This window comes from Solea solea, chromosome 2 (assembly GCF_958295425.1).
Source record: "Solea solea chromosome 2, fSolSol10.1, whole genome shotgun sequence".
NCBI classification, from domain to species: domain Eukaryota; kingdom Metazoa; phylum Chordata; class Actinopteri; order Pleuronectiformes; family Soleidae; genus Solea; species Solea solea.
Genome location: NC_081135.1, coordinates 37,132,641 through 37,151,523, shown reverse-complemented (window position 1 = coordinate 37,151,523; position 18,883 = coordinate 37,132,641). Strand labels below are relative to the sequence as shown.

At 33.7% G+C, this 18,883-nt stretch overlaps 3 protein-coding genes across 3 annotated transcripts; 2 read left to right on the top strand and 1 right to left on the bottom strand.

Moving 5' to 3' along the window:
* Positions 1–615: 615 nt before the first annotated feature.
* On the top strand, positions 616–7,654 carry LOC131455429 (interleukin-17D-like). The gene is made up of 2 exons (XM_058623043.1): positions 616–1,554; positions 6,785–7,654. Exons 1-2 carry the CDS (start codon positions 1,226–1,228, stop codon positions 7,110–7,112), a joined length of 657 nt encoding a protein of 218 aa, XP_058479026.1. The 5' UTR covers positions 616–1,225; the 3' UTR covers positions 7,113–7,654.
* Positions 7,655–14,191: 6,537 nt separating this feature from the next.
* Positions 14,192–15,115, top strand: LOC131475191 (interleukin-17D-like; the record flags this gene model as incomplete). The annotated part of the gene is made up of 1 exon (XM_058653120.1): positions 14,192–15,115. A coding segment is annotated over one exon (342 nt), but the record flags the coding sequence as incomplete, so codon positions are not given.
* Positions 15,116–15,435: 320 nt separating this feature from the next.
* Positions 15,436–18,662, bottom strand: eef1akmt1 (EEF1A lysine methyltransferase 1). The gene is made up of 5 exons (XM_058623042.1): positions 18,450–18,662; positions 17,742–17,943; positions 17,505–17,587; positions 16,912–17,201; positions 15,436–16,079 (listed from the first exon to the last, which is right to left on the bottom strand). Exons 2-5 carry the CDS (start codon positions 17,892–17,894, stop codon positions 15,946–15,948), a joined length of 660 nt encoding a protein of 219 aa, XP_058479025.1. The 5' UTR covers positions 17,895–17,943; positions 18,450–18,662; the 3' UTR covers positions 15,436–15,945.
* Positions 18,663–18,883: the final 221 nt, after the last annotated feature.

Sequence of the window (18,883 nt, the reverse complement as noted above, 5' to 3'; positions counted from 1 at the left end):
TAACCCATAAAACACGTCTTCACCTTAAAATGTAGTAAATTACATTATGGGAACTTTTTGTCCACAAAAGAAAGACCAGTCCCCACAGCACAAGTAATACCTGGAACACACACACACACACACACACACACACATTCTTGTCCAACTCTCTAGTGAGGACACTGGCCATACCCTTAACCTTATCTCAACTTAAACCTAATCTAACCCTAACCATGAAACCTAACTTTAAACCATAATGTCTAATTCTTACATGAACCGAACCACAATTAAAATCTTAGTCCTTAACTGAAGATGTCCTTCAGAAATTAGGTTCTGGTCTCCATGAGGACTACTGGTCCTGACAAGGTCAGTGTTTATGGCAGTAAAAGGGTCCTGAAGAGGTAACAAATACAAGTAAACACACAGGAGTGGGGACACTTTTAACCCTTAACCTAAACCCTTAATCTAACCTTAAAACCAAGACTTAATCCATCCCCAATAAAGTCATTTGCCAGAACGTGAGGACCAGACAAAATGTCCTTTGGTGTCCTCACAGAGATACACATACAAGAACTCACAGAGAGAGAGGGGGAGAGAGAGAGAGAGAGAGAGAGAGAGAGAGAGAGAGAGAACACTGTGGACTTTCACTTCTGTCTCGAACTGCTCTCGTGAAGCCAGAGGACATTTTTATGAGCGGAGCTAAAGTTTTAAGGCAGTTTTTTCTGGGACTGGGACTCCAGATTAAGACTGGAACTGGGATTTCAGACTAAGAAGACTCGGACTTGGATTTCAGAGCAGGGCTGGGACTCCGGGTTCAGTCAGAGTTTATTTGGATTACAGGGTTTCTGAGTTTGACGCGCGCAGAAGTTTCATCAGCAGAGAAACGGTTTTTGCCTCTGCGTCATTTTCTCATCATTAACAGAGCAGCAGGTGTTAATCTGTCACTACAGTGATTATTTATTATTCTGGGACAATAATTACGACAGTGTGTGTGTGTGTGTGTGCGCGCGTGCGTTTTGTGCCAATATGTTCCTGTTGGCCGCGCGCTCTCGCCGCGCCGCGCTCTCAGCGCCAGATCCGCAGTTTCCAGCGCCTCAGTGCGTTTTAAAGGAGAAACGTGACTCGTTCTCGGTGAAACTGCATCATTAATTAAACTCGCTACTGTTTTTTACTTTTGTTGTCTTCTGGAGAGGACTTTAGTTTTTTCTGTGGAAGCGTTTTCTTGGGGTTTTTTTTGCGCACGGAGATGCCGCGACAGCTCCGCTTCCTCCTGCTACTCCTGCTGCCGCCGCTGCTGCTGCTCGTGTCCGGCAGCAGGTGGTCAGCGGCGGCCGTCAGGGTGCGGAAGAAGGCCGGCAGCAGGGGGCGGTCGTGCGCGGACCTACCGGAGGAGATTCTGGAGCAGATGTTCGGACGTCTGTCTGTGGGAGTGATGAGCGCGTTCCACCACGCGCTGCAGCTGCAGCCGCGCGACAAACACAACATGAGCTGCCCCAACATTTCCACTGCCACGCTAACCCACGGCAAGAGTCACCTTCCGGTCAACCTGCTGAGCGTCGCCCCCTGGGCCTACCGGTGAGAAAATGTATGTATACATGTATGTGCATATATATATCTATATATACATATAGATGTTATATATATATTCACACATGTATAGATGTTGTATATACTATATATATATAGATGTTATATATATTTATACATGTATAGATGTTATACAGTATATATAGATGTTAAATATATTCCCACAGATATAGATGTTATATATATAGATTTTATACATATTGATACATATATAGATGTTATATATTCACACATATATAGATGTTATATATGTAGATTTTATATAAATTCATACATATAAAGATGTTATATATATTCACACATATTTAGATGTTACATATTCACACACATAGATTTTATATAGAAATATTCATACGTATAAAGATGTTATACAGTATGTATATAGATGTTATATATATTCATACATGTATAGAGGTTATATGGCGTGCTATTTAGGAAATAAATATATGAATATATATATGAAAATGGGACAAAAAATCATAGTTTAGTATGTCGTCGTAAATGAGAAAAAAAAGTCATAGTTTAGTATGTCGTCCAAAATGAGAAAAAAAAGTCATAGTTTAGTATGTCGTCCAAAATGTCACAAAAAGTCATAGTATAGTAAGACATCCGAAATTTGACAAAAAAATCAATGTTTAGTAAGTCGTACAAAATCAGTCAAAAAAGTCATAGTATAGTGTGTCGTCCAAAATCTGTCAAAAAAGTCATAGTATAGTATGTCGTCAAAAATGACTCAAAAAAGTCATAGTATAGTATGTTGTCCAAAATCAGTCAAAAAAGTCATAGTTTAGTATGTCGTCAAAAATCAGTCAAAAAAGTCATAGTATAGTATGTGGTCAAAAATCTGTCAAAAAAGTCATAGTTTAGTATGTCGTCAAAAATCAGTCAAAAAAGTCGTAGTATAGTGTGTCGTCCAAAATCAGTCAAAAAAGTCATAGTTTAGTTTGTCGTCAAAAATCTGTCAAAAAAGTCATAGTATAGTGTGTCGTCCAAAATCAGTCAAAAAGGTCATAGTATAGTATGTTGTCCAAAATCAGTCAAAAAAGTCATAGTATAGTATGTCGTCAAAAATCAGTCAAAAAAGTCATAGTATAGTATGTTGTCTAAAATTAGTCAAAAAAGTCATAGTATAGTATGTCGTCAATAATATGTCAAAAAAGTCATAGTATAGTATGTCGTCAAAAATCAGTCAAGAAAGTCATGGTATAGTATGTCCTCAAAAGTATGTCAAAAATCTGTCAAAAAAGTCATAGTATAGTATGTCGTCCAAAATCAGTCAAAAAAGTCATAGTTTAGTATGTCGTCAAAAATCTGTCAAAAAAGTCATAGTATAGTGTGTCGTCCAAAATCAGTCAAAAAGGTCATAGTATAGTATGTTGTCCAAAATCAGTCAAAAAAGTCATAGTATAGTATGTGGTCAAAAATCAGTCAAAAAAGTCATAGTATAGTATGTTGTCTAAAATTAGTCAAAAAAGTCATAGTATAGTATGTGGTCAAAAATCAGTCAAAAAAGTCATAGTATAGTATGTTGTCAAAAATCAGTCAAAAAAGTCATAGTATATTATGTGGTCAAAAATCAGTCAAAAAAGTCATAGTACAGTATGTAGTCCAAAATGTGACAAAAAAGTCATAGTATAGTATGTGGTCAAAAATCAGTCAAAAAAGTCATAGTATAGTATGTCGTCTAAAATTAGTCAAAAAAGTCATAATATAGTATGTCGTCCAAAATGTGACAAAAAAGTCATAGTATAGTATGTGGTCAAAAATCAGTCAAAAAAGTCATAGTATAGTATGTCGTCTAAAATTAGTCAAAAAAGTCATAGTATAGTATGTCGTCCAAAATGTGACAAAAAAGTCATAGTATAGTATGTTGTCTAAAATTAGTCAAAAAAGTCATAGTATAGTATGTGGTCAAAAATCAGTCAAAAAAGTCATAGTACAGTATGTGGTCCAAAATGTGACAAAAAAGTCATAGTATAGTATGTTGTCTAAAATTAGTCAAAAAAGTCATAGTATAGTATGTCGTCATAGTATGTTGTCTAAAATTAGTCAAAAAAGTTATAGTATAGTATGTGGTCAAAAATAAGTCAAAAAAGTCATAGTATAGTATGTCGTCAAAAATCAGTCAAAAAAGTCATAGTATAGTATGTCATCCAAAATGTGACAAAAAAGTCATAGTATAGTATGTTGTCTAAAATTAGTCAAAAAAGTTATAGTATAGTATGTGGTCAAAAATCAGTCAAAAAAGTCATAGTATAGTATGTCGTCCAAAATGTGACAAAAAAGTCATAGTATAGTATGTGGTCAAAAATCAGTCAAAAAAGTCATAGTATAGTATGTTGTCTAAAATTAGTCAAAAAAGTCATAGTATAGTATGTTGTCTAAAATTAGTCAAAAAAGTCATAGTATAGTATGTCGTCTAAAATTAGTCAAAAAAGTCATAGTATAGTATGTCGTCTAAAATTAGTCAAAAAAGTCATAGTATAGCATGTCGTCCAAAATGTGACAAAAAAGTCATAGTATAGTATGTTGTCTAAAATTAGTCAAAAAAGTTATAGTATAGTATGTTGTCTAAAATTAGTCAAAAAAGTCATAGTATAGTATGTCGTCTAAAATTAGTCAAAAAAGTCATAGTAAAGTATGTGTCAAAAATCAGTCAAAAAAGTCATAGTATAGTATGTCGTCAAAAATCAGTCAAAAAAGTCATAGTATAGTATGTCGTCTAAAATTAGTCAAAAAAGTCATAGTACAGTATGTCGTCCAAAATGTGACAAAAAAGTCATAGTATAGTATGTCGTCCAAAATGTGACAAAAAAGTCATAGTATAGTATGTTGTCTAAAATTAGTCAAAAAAGTTATAGTATAGTATGTTGTCTAAAATTAGTCAAAAAAGTCATAGTATAGTATGTCGTCCAAAATGTGACAAAAAAGTCATAGTATAGTATGTCGTCCAAAATGTGACAAAAAAGTCATAGTATAGTATGTCGTCTAAAATTAGTCAAAAAAGTCATAGTATAGTATGTCGTCCAAAATGTGACAAAAAAGTCATAGTATAGTATGTGGTCAAAAATCAGTCAAAAAGGTCATAGTATAGTATGTTGTCCAAAATCAGTCAAAAAAGTCATAGTATAGTATGTCGTCAAAAATCAGTCAAAAAAGTCATAGTATAGTATGTTGTCTAAAATTAGTCAAAAAAGTCATAGTATAGTATGTCGTCAATATGTCAAAAAAGTCATAGTATAGTATGTCGTCAAAAATCAGTCAAGAAAGTCATGGTATAGTATGTCCTCAAAAGTATGTCAAAAATCTGTCAAAAAAGTCATAGTATAGTATGTGGTCAAAAATCAGTCAAAAAGTCATAGTATAGTATGTCGTCGAAAATTAGTCAAAAAAGTCATAGTATAGTATGTGGTCAAAAATTAGTCAAAAAAGTCATAGTACAGTATGTCGTCCAAAATGTGACAAAAAAGTCATAGTATAGTATGTCGTCCAAAATGTGACAAAAAAGTCATAGTATAGTATGTTGTCTAAAATTAGTCAAAAAAGTTATAGTATAGTATGTTGTCTAAAATTAGTCAAAAAAGTCATAGTATAGTATGTCGTCCAAAATGTGACAAAAAAGTCATAGTATAGTATGTCGTCCAAAATGTGACAAAAAAGTCATAGTATAGTATGTCGTCTAAAATTAGTCAAAAAAGTCATAGTATAGTATGTCGTCCAAAATGTGACAAAAAAGTCATAGTATAGTATGTGGTCAAAAATCAGTCAAAAAGGTCATAGTATAGTATGTTGTCCAAAATCAGTCAAAAAAGTCATAGTATAGTATGTCGTCAAAAATCAGTCAAAAAAGTCATAGTATAGTATGTTGTCTAAAATTAGTCAAAAAAGTCATAGTATAGTATGTCGTCAATATGTCAAAAAAGTCATAGTATAGTATGTCGTCAAAAATCAGTCAAGAAAGTCATGGTATAGTATGTCCTCAAAAGTATGTCAAAAATCTGTCAAAAAAGTCATAGTATAGTATGTGGTCAAAAATCAGTCAAAAAGTCATAGTATAGTATGTCGTCGAAAATTAGTCAAAAAAGTCATAGTATAGTATGTGGTCAAAAATCAGTCAAAAAAGTCATAGTACAGTATGTGGTCCAAAATGTGACAAAAAAGTCATAGTATAGTATGTTGTCTAAAATTAGTCAAAAAAGTCATAGTATAGTATGTCGTCAAAAATCAGTCAAGAAAGTCATGGTATAGTATGTCCTCAAAAGTATGTCAAAAATCTGTCAAAAAAGTCATAGTATAGTATGTGGTCAAAAATCAGTCAAAAAGTCATAGTATAGTATGTCGTCGAAAATGAGTCAAAAAAGTCATCGTATAGTTTGTCGTCAAAAATCAGTCAAAAAAGTCATAGTATAGTATGTTGTCCAAAATCAGTCAAAAAGTCATAGTATAGTTTGTCGTCAAAAATCAGTCAAAAAAGTCATAGTATATTATGTGGTCAAAAATCAGTCAAAAAAGTCATAGTATAGTATGTCGTCGAAAATGAGTCCAAAAAGTCATAGTATAGTATGTCGTCAAAGATCAGTCGAAAAAGTCATAGTATAGTATGTCGTCAAAGATCAGTCGAAAAAGTCATAGTATAGTATGTGGTCTAAAATTTGTCAAAAAAGTTATAGTATAGTATGTCGTCGAAAATGAGTCCAAAAAGTCATAGTATAGTATGTGGTCAAAAATCAGTCAAAAAAGTCATAGTATAGTATGTCGTCAAAGATCAGTCGAAAAAGTCATAGTATAGTATGTGGTCTAAAATTTGTCAAAAAAGTTATAGTATAGTATGTCGTCCAAAATGAGTCAAAAAAGTCATAGTATAATATGTCTTCCATATACAGTATATGTGAAAGTCTAAATATATATGTGAAAGTCTGAATATATATTATAATAGATGTTATATATTGACACATTGGTTAGATTACATAGATGGAGATGAGATGGACCTTTATTAATCCCTTGTGAGGTTCCCTCTGGGATAAACTATATGCAGTATATAAATGTTATATATATTCATAGATACAAAGTTATTTCTCCTGTTTCTCATCAGTTTCACTGAATAATGCATATATTAATATTCTGATTTGAAATTACTCAGATTTTTTTCTGCAGCAGCTACAACAAAGAAAATCACCTGAGCGCATGTGTGTGTGTGTGTGTGACTTCCTGTTTGCAGGATCTTGTACGACCCGACCCGCTACCCTCGCTCCATCCCTGAGGCGTACTGTCTGTGTAAAGGCTGCCTGCTGGGCGCGTACGGTCAGGAGAGCGACCAGTACCGCAGCACTCCGGTCTACGCTCCCTCCGTGGTCCTGAAGAGGACGGGCTCTTGTGTCGCCGGGCAACACGCCTACACCGAGGTCTACGTCTCTGTAGCCGTGGGCTGCACGTGTGTCCCCAAGCTGCTGGACAAGCCAAAGGATGCGAGACACAAGAGCAACCAGAGTCTGGACAGAGCGGAGGTCAAAGTCCGACGACTCAAAGCACCACGGAAGAAAGTGTGAAAGGAAATTTACCCCAGGATGAGCTTCTATATTTATACCCTGAACCAGATCAGCTCCACAGAGGCAGCCATTTTGGAGCATCATGTTTTTACAGTAGCCCACAATGGACAAATTATTAAAACAACCTTTGAGTTTTGACGCTAACTGAAGGCTACAAGGACACACTTTTACACACTGTATCTTTAACTTACATAGCACATGTACAGAAAAATGGTTTTAATCTCTCATGTGTTTTTAATGCTATTGTGTCCAAAAGACCTAAAAATCCAGCAGAGAGAAGAAGAAACTCTAAAGAAAACAGTTTAAAATCACAACAAACTGGAGCCGAAGCTGGAATCTGGAGAAAGAAGAGACAAAGAAACTCTGAAGAAGACAATTAAAATTAAAAGTGTCCATTTATCCAAAGAACTTTTCTGCTGCACAAGCAAACTCATATGTACCTCAAGAGGGCAGCAGATGTCTCTACACCAGCACAAATAAATGACAACATGACAATAAAACAACTGTTTTACACAATAAAAGCCCTGCTTCACTGTCTCCGATGTGATCAATTACTGCCTCCTACTGATGGAAAAAGTAAACACAGCCACAGATGTCAGAAAAAAAACCTATTAGAATTCCTTGAATTGATGTTTTGTAATGTTCGTCCAAAAAGTCATAGTATAGTATGTCGTCAAAAATCAGTCGAAAAAGTCATAGTATAGTATGTTGTCCAAAATGAGACAAAAAAGTCATAGTATAGTATGTCGTCCAAAATAAGACAAAAAAGTCATAGTATAGTATGTGGTCAAAAATCAATCAAAAAAGTCATATGTCGTCCAAAATGTGACAAAAAAGTCATAGTATAGTATGTCGTCTAAAATTAGTCAAAAAAGTCATAGTATAGTATGTCGTAAAAAATCAGTCAAAAAAGTCATAGTAAAGTATGTGTCCAAAATCAGTCAAAAAAGTCATAGTATAGTATGTCGTCTAAAATTAGTCAAAAAAGTCATAGTATAGTATGTCGTCCAAAATGTGACAAAAAAGTCAATGTTTAGTATGTCGTTAAAAATCAGTCAAAAAAGTCATAGTAAAGTATGTGTCCAAAATCAGTCAAAAAAGTCATAGTATAGTATGTCGTCTAAAATTAGTCAAAAAAGTCATAGTATAGTATGTCGTCAAAAATCAGTCAAAAAAGTCATAGTATAGTATGTCGTCTAAAATTAGTCAAAAAAGTCATAGTACAGTATGTAGTCCAAAATGTGACAAAAAAGTCATAGTATAGTATGTGGTCAAAAATCAGTCAAAAAAGTCATAGTATAGTATGTCGTCTAAAATTAGTCAAAAAAGTCATAGTATAGTATGTCGTCCAAAATGTGACAAAAAAGTCATAGTATAGTATGTGGTCAAAAATCAGTCAAAAAAGTCATAGTATAGTATGTCGTCTAAAATTAGTCAAAAAAGTCATAGTACAGTATGTAGTCCAAAATGTGACAAAAAAGTCATAGTATAGTATGTGGTCAAAAATCAGTCAAAAAAGTCATAGTATAGTATGTCGTCTAAAATTAGTCAAAAAAGTCATAGTATAGTACGTCGTCCAAAATGTGACAAAAAAGTCATAGTATAGTATGTGGTCAAAAATCAGTCAAAAAAGTCATAGTATAGTATGTCGTCTAAAATTAGTCAAAAAAGTCATAGTATAGTATGTCGTCCAAAATGTGACAAAAAAGTCATAGTATAGTATGTTGTCTAAAATTAGTCAAAAAAGTCATAGTATAGTATGTGGTCAAAAATCAGTCAAAAAAGTCATAGTACAGTATGTGGTCCAAAATGTGACAAAAAAGTCATAGTATAGTATGTTGTCTAAAATTAGTCAAAAAAGTCATAGTATAGTATGTGGTCAAAAATAAGTCAAAAAAGTCATAGTATAGTATGTCGTCAAAAATCAGTCAAAAAAGTCATAGTATAGTATGTCGTCCAAAATGTGACAAAAAAGTCATAGTATAGTATGTTGTCTAAAATTAGTCAAAAAAGTTATAGTATAGTATGTGGTCAAAAATCAGTCAAAAAAGTCATAGTATAGTATGTCGTCCAAAATGTGACAAAAAAGTCATAGTATAGTATGTGGTCAAAAATCAGTCAAAAAAGTCATAGTATAGTATGTTGTCTAAAATTAGTCAAAAAAGTCATAGTATAGTATGTTGTCTAAAATTAGTCAAAAAAGTCATTGTATAGTATGTCGTCCAAATTGTGACAAAAAAGTCATAGTATAGTATGTGGTCAAAAATCAGTCAAAAAAGTCATAGTATAGTATGTCATCCAAAATGTGACAAAAAAGTCATAGTATAGTATGTTGTCTAAAATTAGTCAAAAAAGTCATAGTATAGTATGTTGTCTAAAGTTAGTCAAAAAGTCATTGTATAGTATGTCGTCCAAATTGTGACAAAAAAGTCATAGTATAGTATGTCATCCAAAATGTGACAAAAAAGTCATAGTATAGTATGTTGTCTAAAATTAGTCAAAAAAGTCATAGTATAGTATGTCGTCCAAAATGTGACAAAAAAGTCATAGTATAGCATGTCGTCCAAAATTGGTCAAAAAAGTCAAAGTATTATATGTCGTCTAAAATGAGTCAAAAAAGTCATAGTAAAGTATGTCGTCCAAAATGTGTCAAAAAAGTCATAGTATAGTATGTCGTCCATAATGTGACAAAAAAGTCATAGTATAGTATGTTGTCTAAAATTAGTCAAAAAAGTTATAGTATAGTATGTTGTCTAAAATGTGACAAAAAAGTCAATGTTTAGTATGTCGTAAAAAATCAGTCAAAAAAGTCATAGTATAGTATGTCGTCTAAAATTAGTCAAAAAAGTCATAGTATAGTATGTTGTCAAAAATCAGTCAAAAAAGTCATAGTATAGTATGTCGTCCAAAATGAGTCAAAAAAGTCATAGTATAGTATGTCGTCTAAAATGAGTCAAAAAAGTCATAGTATAGTATGTCGTCCAAAATGAGTCAAAAAAGTCATAGTATAGTATGTCGTCTAAAATTAGTCAAAAAAGTCATTGTATAGTATGTCGTCCAAAATGAGTCAAAAAAGTCATAGTATAGTATGTCGTCTAAAATGAGTCAAAAAAGTCATAGTATAGTATGTCGTCCAAAATGAGTCAAAAAAGTCATAGTATAGTATGTCGTCCAAAATGTGACAAAAAAGTCAATGTTTAGTATGTCGTTAAAAATCAGTCAAAAAAGTCATAGTAAAGTATGTGTCCAAAATCAGTCAAAAAAGTCATAGTATAGTATGTCGTCTAAAATTAGTCAAAAAAGTCATAGTATAGTATGTCGTCAAAAATCAGTCAAAAAAGTCATAGTATAGTATGTCGTCTAAAATTAGTCAAAAAAGTCATAGTACAGTATGTAGTCCAAAATGTGACAAAAAAGTCATAGTATAGTATGTGGTCAAAAATCAGTCAAAAAAGTCATAGTATAGTATGTCGTCTAAAATTAGTCAAAAAAGTCATAGTATAGTATGTCGTCCAAAATGTGACAAAAAAGTCATAGTATAGTATGTGGTCAAAAATCAGTCAAAAAAGTCATAGTATAGTATGTCGTCTAAAATTAGTCAAAAAAGTCATAGTATAGTATGTCGTCCAAAATGTGACAAAAAAGTCATAGTATAGTATGTTGTCTAAAATTAGTCAAAAAAGTCATAGTATAGTATGTGGTCAAAAATCAGTCAAAAAAGTCATAGTACAGTATGTGGTCCAAAATGTGACAAAAAAGTCATAGTATAGTATGTTGTCTAAAATTAGTCAAAAAAGTCATAGTATAGTATGTCGTCATAGTATGTTGTCTAAAATTAGTCAAAAAAGTTATAGTATAGTATGTGGTCAAAAATAAGTCAAAAAAGTCATAGTATAGTATGTCGTCAAAAATCAGTCAAAAAAGTCATAGTATAGTATGTCGTCCAAAATGTGACAAAAAAGTCATAGTATAGTATGTTGTCTAAAATTAGTCAAAAAAGTTATAGTATAGTATGTGGTCAAAAATCAGTCAAAAAAGTCATAGTATAGTATGTCGTCCAAAATGTGACAAAAAAGTCATAGTATAGTATGTGGTCAAAAATCAGTCAAAAAAGTCATAGTATAGTATGTTGTCTAAAATTAGTCAAAAAAGTCATAGTATAGTATGTTGTCTAAAATTAGTCAAAAAAGTCATAGTCTAGTATGTCGTCTAAAATTAGTCAAAAAAGTCATAGTATAGTATGTCGTCTAAAATTAGTCAAAAAAGTCATAGTATAGCATGTCGTCCAAAATGTGACAAAAAAGTCATAGTATAGTATGTTGTCTAAAATTAGTCAAAAAAGTTATAGTATAGTATGTTGTCTAAAATTAGTCAAAAAAGTCATAGTATAGTATGTCGTCTAAATTGTGACAAAAAAGTCATAGTATAGTATGTCGTCCAAAATGTGACAAAAAAGTCATAGTATAGTATGTCGTCTAAAATTAGTCAAAAAAGTCATAGTATAGTATGTCGTCCAAAATGTGACAAAAAAGTCATAGTATAGTATGTGGTCAAAAATCAGTCAAAAAAGTCATAGTATAGTATGTCGTCTAAAATTAGTCAAAAAAGTCAATGTTTAGTATGTCGTCAAAAATCTGTCAAAAAGGTCATAGTATAGTATGTCGTCCAAAATGTGACAAAAAAGTCAATGTTTAGTATGTCGTAAAAAATCAGTCAAAAAAGTCATAGTAAAGTATGTCGTCTAAAATGAGTCAAAAAAGTCATAGTATCGTATGTCGTCAAAAATCAGTCAAAAAAGTCATAGTATAGTATGTCGTCTAAAATAAGTCAAAAAAGTCATAGTATAGTATGTCGTCAAAGATCAGTCGAAAAAGTCATAGTATAGTATGTGGTCAAAAATCAGTCAAAAAAGTCATAGTATAGTATGTCGTCCAAAATGTGACAAAAAAGTCATAGTATAGTATGGTATGTTGTCTAAAATTAGTCAAAAAAGTTATAGTATAGTATGTGGTCAAAAATCAGTCAAAAAAGTCATAGTATAGTATGTCGTCCAAAATGTGACGAAAAAGTCATAGTATAGTATGTCGTCTAAAATTAGTCAAAAAAGTCATAGTATAGTATGTCGTCCAAAATGTGACAAAAAAGTCATAGTATAGTATGTCGTCCAAAATGTGACAAAAAAGTCATAGTATAGCATGTCGTCCAAAATTGGTCAAAAAAGTCATAGTATTATATGTCGTCTAAAATGAGTCAAAAAAGTCATAGTAAAGTATGTCGTCCAAAATGAGTCAAAAAAGTCATAGTATAGCATGTCGTCCAAAATTGGTCAAAAAAGTCATAGTATTATATGTCGTCTAAAATGAGTCAAAAAAGTCATAGTAAAGTATGTCGTCCAAAATGAGTCAAAAAAGTCATAGTATAGTATGTCGTCCATAATGTGACAAAAAAGTCATAGTATAGTATGTTGTCTAAAATTAGTCAAAAAAGTTATAGTATAGTATGTTGTCTAAAATGTGACAAAAAAGTCAATGTTTAGTATGTCGTAAAAAATCAGTCAAAAAAGTCATAGTATAGTATGTCGTCTAAAATTAGTCAAAAAAGTCATAGTATAGTATGTCGTCTAAAATGAGTCAAAAAAGTCATAGTATAGTATGTCGTCCAAAATGAGTCAAAAAAGTCATAGTATAGTATGTCGTCTAAAATTAGTCAAAAAAGTCATTGTATAGTATGTCGTCAAAGATCAGTCGAAAAAGTCATAGTATAGTATGTGGTCAAAAATCAGTCAAAAAAGTCATAGTATAGTATGTCGTCCAAAATGTGACAAAAAAGTCATAGTATAGTATGTGGTCCAAAATGTGACAAAAAAGTCATAGTATAGTATGTGGTCCAAAATGTGACAAAAAAGTCATAGTATAGTATGTCGTCCAAAATGTGACAAAAAAGTCATAGTATAGTATGTTGTCTAAAATTAGTCAAAAAAGTCATAGTATAGTATGTCGTCAAAGATCAGTCGAAAAAGTCATAGTATAGTATGTGGTCAAAAATCAGTCAAAAAAGTCATAGTATAGTATGTCGTCAAAGATCAGTCGAAAAAGTCATAGTATAGTATGTCGTCCAAAATGGGTCAAAAAAGTCATAGTATAGTATGTCGTTCAAAATCACTCAAAAAAGTCATAGTATAGTATGTCGTTCAAAATGGGTCAAAAAAGTCATAGTATAGTATGTCGTCCAAAATGTGACAAAAAAGTCATAGTATAGTATGTTGTCTAAAATTAGTCAAAAAAGTCATAGTATAGTATGTCGTCAAAGATCAGTCGAAAAAGTCATAGTATAGTATGTGGTCAAAAATCAGTCAAAAAAGTCATAGTATAGTATGTCGTCAAAGATCAGTCGAAAAAGTCATAGTATAGTACGTGGTCAAAAATCAGTCAAAAAAGTCATAGTATAGTATGTCGTCAAAGATCAGTCGAAAAAGTCATAGTATAGTATGTGGTCAAAAATCAGTCAAAAAAGTCATAGTATAGTATGTCGTCCAAAATGGGTCAAAAAAGTCATAGTATAGTATGTCGTTCAAAATGGGTCAAAAAAGTCATAGTATAGTATGTCGTTCAAAATGGGTCAAAAAAGTCATAGTATAGTATGTCGTCCAAAATGTGACAAAAAAGTCATAGTATAGTATGTTGTCTAAAATTAGTCAAAAAAGTTATAGTATAGTATGTCGTCCAAAATGAGTCAAAAAAGTCATAGTATAATATGTCTTCCATATACAGTATATGTGAAAGTCTAAATATATATGTGAAAGTCTGAATATATATTATAATAGATGTTATATATTGACACATTGATTAGATTACATAGATGGAGATGAGATGGACCTTTATTAATCCCTTGTGAGGTTCCCTCTGGGATAAACTATATGCAGTATATAAATGTTATATATATTCATAGATACAAAGTTATTTCTCCTGTTTCACTGAATAATGCATATATTAATATTATAATCTGATTTGAAATTACACAGATTTTGTTCTGCAGCAGTTACAACAAAGAAAATCACCTGAGTGCATGTGTGTGTGTGACTTCCTGTTTGCAGGATCTTGTACGACCCGACCCGCTACCCTCGCTCCATCCCTGAGGCGTACTGTCTGTGTAAAGGCTGCCTGCTGGGCGCGTACGGTCAGGAGAGCGACCAGTACCGCAGCACTCCGGTCTACGCTCCCTCCGTGGTCCTGAAGAGGACGGGCTCTTGCGTCGCCGGGCGACACGCCTACACCGAGGTCTACGTCTCTGTAGCCGTGGGCTGCACGTGTGTCCCCAAGCTGCTGGACAAGCCGAGGGATGCGAGACACAAGAGCAACCAGAGTCTGGACAGAGCGGAGGTCAAAGTCCGACGACTCAAAGCACCACGGAAGAAAGTGTGAAAGGAAATTTACCCCAGGATGAGCTTCTATATTTATACCCTGAGCCAGATCAGCTCCACAGAGGCAGCCATTTTGGAGCATCATGTTTTTACAGTAGCCCACAATGGACAAATTATTAAAACAACCTTTGAGTTTTGATGCTAACTGAAGGCTACAAGAACACACTTTTACACACTGTATCTTTAACTTACATAGCACATGTACAGAAAAATGGTTTTAATCTCTGGGATTAAGACAGATGACAGATTTCTGCTGCACAAACAAAATCAAAATGATCATGTTTTGTTTTTTTCTTTAATATGACACGATGTTAAACTTCTGCATGTGGAGAATTTGGACAGCATAAATAAACAGACCTTATTGGGTATTTTTCAAAAATCCACTATTGTTCTTGGTTAGATTTAGTCAAATCTGATGTGGACACTAATGAATGTGTTTTTAATGCTATTGTGTCCAAAAGACCTAGAAATCCAGCAGAGAGAAGAAGAAACAGTTTAAAATCACAACAAACTGGAGCCGAAGCTGGAATCTGGAGGAAGAAGAAACAAAGAAACTCTGAAGAAGACAATTTTTTCAAGTGTCCATTTATCCAAAGAACTTTTCTGCTGCACAAGCAAACTCATATATACCTCCAGAGGGCAGCAGATGTCTCTACACCAGCACAAATAAATGACAACATGACAATAAAACAACTGTTTTACACAATAAAAGCCCTGCTTTACTGTCTATGATGTGATCAATTACTGCCACCTACTGATGGAAAAAGTAAACACAGCTTTTGGATATTAACTTCATTATGACTACTATTACGACCAGGCCTCGGGGAAAACCTGATCACAGCATGAATAATGAGATTCCCTCTTCTCAACTCCCAAGAAACCACCAGCAACACGTCAAACAAACCATTTTAAAGGTTTATTAAAATCAAGCACAAAATGTCTGGCTGTGAGTCATTTGAGGAAGTCCACTGCAGCTGGGATGTTCAGGACTCTTACTCGGATTCCTTCCATGCAGGACCAATCAGCTCCCAGGATCCACCCTAGACTCACTCACATAGGTCATTCACCCAAAACATGCACACCTACAACCCATCTCACACTAGCATGCAGACACTACACACAGGGAAGAAGCAGTCTTGACCCTGGGGTCCTAACACCTCCACCTTTAAAAGAACATTTCTCCCCTAAAGAAATGTTCGATACAAACCAAAATGCTTAAGTTGCATTTTTTTATGTTGTACCTCCAAACAGGCTACAGAATATCCAAGATCTGAACTACATTTAGCAGATTCCACACCCTTTGCTACATGAGTGGATGTTTTGCTTCTTTGTCACTAAAACGGATAAACTTATTTCATTCCAACAGTCATAAATCCAGTAAATCAAGTGTCTTTGAATCCAGTTCATGTGTCCTCAGCAGGACAACAGGCGAGACGGATAGTTGACGAAGCAGCGGAACTCGTTGGATAAGTTTCTGTTGTGTTTGGGCAGAAAGCGACATTTTGTCACGTCCAGAAGTTCTTTGGCCAAATTCTCCATCACCTCACCTGCAACACAACACAACAAAGAATTAACATAAACATAAAAATCTGGTGTAAAACGCTGCTGAAATAACAGCAAATAAGTCATTGTTCTTTAAAAAACTTACGAATTTGTCACCTACAATAATTTCCAAAAAATACATTTTAAGGGGAATTTGATAATGATTATAAGGCCCTGGGATGGTCAATGATTGGCAGAAATGACTTTTTTGATACATTGTTATTTAGTTGCAGGATCAAATTTTTTTTTTTTAAAACTTACTAATTTGTTCCTAGAGGCAGAAAATGTCACCTTCACAAAAAACTGCTGTAAAAATATCATATATTCATATTTTTTTCCACTTTAAATGAGTCAGTCTTTTAAAACTACTTCAGCCTGAAATATACATAATATTAATACAATATTAATAAATATATATAATTTTAATTTGAACCCTACAAAGGCCAGTATGTTTTTTATTGGAAAAAAACTAAAAGAAACTCCACTAATTTCCATAAAACACATTCCAAGGAGAATTTTATAATAACTGTTATTAGGCCCTAATGGATAATGGATCAATGATTAGCAGAAACATTTATTCTGATGCATTGTTATTTTTTTGCAAAAAAACATACTAATTTGTTCCTAGCAGCAGAAAATGTCACCTTCCCAAAAACACCTGTAAAATATTATATATTCCTTAATGAATAAATTAAGATTGACACCTCTGCTTTAACATGTAGTTACATGAGGTTTGACTAAAACTGAACTTTTTACACAGAACGTTAGTTTTAGGTTGAATTTGTCAGAGAAGACAATAATAAGACCCATGTGTCCCCTCGTGTCCCCTGGTCTCACCTGTGCACAGCAGAACTTTACTTTTACTCAGGTATTTGATGGTTTTGGCCACTTTCCTCAGACACTCCTCAGACAGGTACGGAGGGTCGGCCAAGACCATGGTGAAGCTCCGAGGAGGGACGTCGGCGGAGAAGGACAGTGGCTCGTTGTAGTCGTAGAAAACGAAATCGTCCCCGTAGGCTGCGAAGCGCCGGTCGTACTCGAAGACGACGGCGGACACTCGCTGAGAACCCTCCACGACGCCCTGCTTCAGCTTCTGATAAACACTGGGAGAACTCACACACGCGATCCTGAGGGACAGAGAGGGACAGAGGGGGACAGAGAGGACACATGAGGGTGAAGCTTTTATGACCCTGTGTGTGTCTTCTTGTATGGGTATCTTTGTGAGGACAAAAAAATATTATACACCTAAGGAAGTGAGGACATTTTGGCTGGTCCTCACATTCTGACACCCCTAAAAATGTCTTTTTCAGGGTTAAGACCTGATTTTAGGTTTAGGGTAAAGGTTAGGTTAAGGTAATGGGCTAAGAAATGCATTATGTCTATGAATGCTCTACAAACGTGTGTGTGTGTGTGTGTGTGTGTGGTGTTACCTGCCTCCCTCTCCAGCCTCCCGTACGACCTCTTCAGCTAACCGAGTCGCTGTTTCATCACTGTACCAGAACTGACTCATCCTCTGAGGAAGAGAGAGAAAGAAGTACGTATTATAATATAATCATTTTACTTATCATATTTCAGTCAGACACTAACACAGCATGACACCATATCCTCATTTTCACTGCTGAATAATCAGTAAAAAAAACCCAGAACCAATGTCTCTTGTTCCTCACCCAGTCCTCCTCCACTGCTCCCACTGCAAACTGGTCTGACTGCGTCGAGCTGCTGAGATCTGAACCAGACCAGGTCTCAGTGTAAAACTCCTGCAGGGCGGCGAGCGTGTGAGCAGAGAGCGCGGGGAAGTCATCGTCGTCGCTGTCGCTCATGACGGCGAAGAAGAGGAAGAAGAAGAAGACGCTGTGACACAGGGATTACCTGAAAATAAAAGTGTGAGGAGTTCAATTGCAGGGACAGGAAAATCAACACATTAAATATTTAAACGTACGACATGTAAAACATCTCATTGAGCAAAATAAACTTTTTAAGAATTATTATTGGATTCTATGCATTTCTGCTAATGTTGCCATGACTACATATAATTAATATGATATTAACCTCTAATCATAAAAATAATAATCCCTCATAATCTACAGTGTGGATTTAAAATTTTACTGATTTTAAATATATTTTTCAAATTAAATTATTGTGTATAAGGCTTAAAATTTAAGAAATATAAAATATGGTATAAAAGCTATATACATGTTAAGATAAATAAAATTAAGATGTTAAAGATATAAAGAGCTGCACATGAGGAAAATATGACAGAACATAACAGAATATTAAATATAATTTGAATTATTTAAATTCATTCACATGTTAAAATGTTTAATTTACAGTATTGTTACTTTATATAACAATACTTACTTACAATACAAACTTACATTTTTATCGTCATTCTGTCGTTAACCGTTCCAACTGTGACACCGCGTGTTTAAATAAACAACAACAACAAAAGGACAAGGACAAACTTCGCGTTGTTTGTGTAAATAATTTGTGGTTAAAACGAAGTTAAAAAGAATAAAATTTAGACACAAACGAACATTTTCTGTCTCCGCCACAAAAAAGAGTGGTGTTTTGTTGTGTCGCAGGCTGATGACGTCGTAGCAGGGAGTACGGCTCATACGGTGGGACAAAAAAGTTCAACTATCATGTTAAAAATGTTCGGAAAGGATTTATTTTGTCTACTATTTTTAAGTCAGAATCACACAAATTATACAGTCTGTTAATGAACATCAGCGAAAAAAACAAAAAACAAACGTAAAAATAAAACTGTAAAAATGTCTCAGGATGATGACGTAAGGCAGGAAGTTCAGTT

Bases quoted from the DNA above. Each gene is read 5' to 3' on its own strand.
- LOC131455429 (XM_058623043.1), top strand. From the start codon at position 1,226: ATGCCGCGACAGCTCCGCTTCCTCCTGCTACTCCTGCTGCCGCCGCTG. The intron at 1,555-6,784 runs GTGAGAAAATGT...TCCTGTTTGCAG, and splicing joins GTCGCCCCCTGGGCCTACCG to GATCTTGTACGACCCGACCC.
- eef1akmt1 (XM_058623042.1), bottom strand. From the start codon at position 17,894: ATGAGCGACAGCGACGACGATGACTTCCCCGCGCTCTCTGCTCACACG. The intron at 17,588-17,741 runs GTGAGGAACAAG...TCTCTTCCTCAG, and splicing joins GAGCAGTGGAGGAGGACTGG to AGGATGAGTCAGTTCTGGTA. The intron at 17,202-17,504 runs GTAACACCACAC...TCTGTCCCTCAG, and splicing joins GAGGCTGGAGAGGGAGGCAG to GATCGCGTGTGTGAGTTCTC.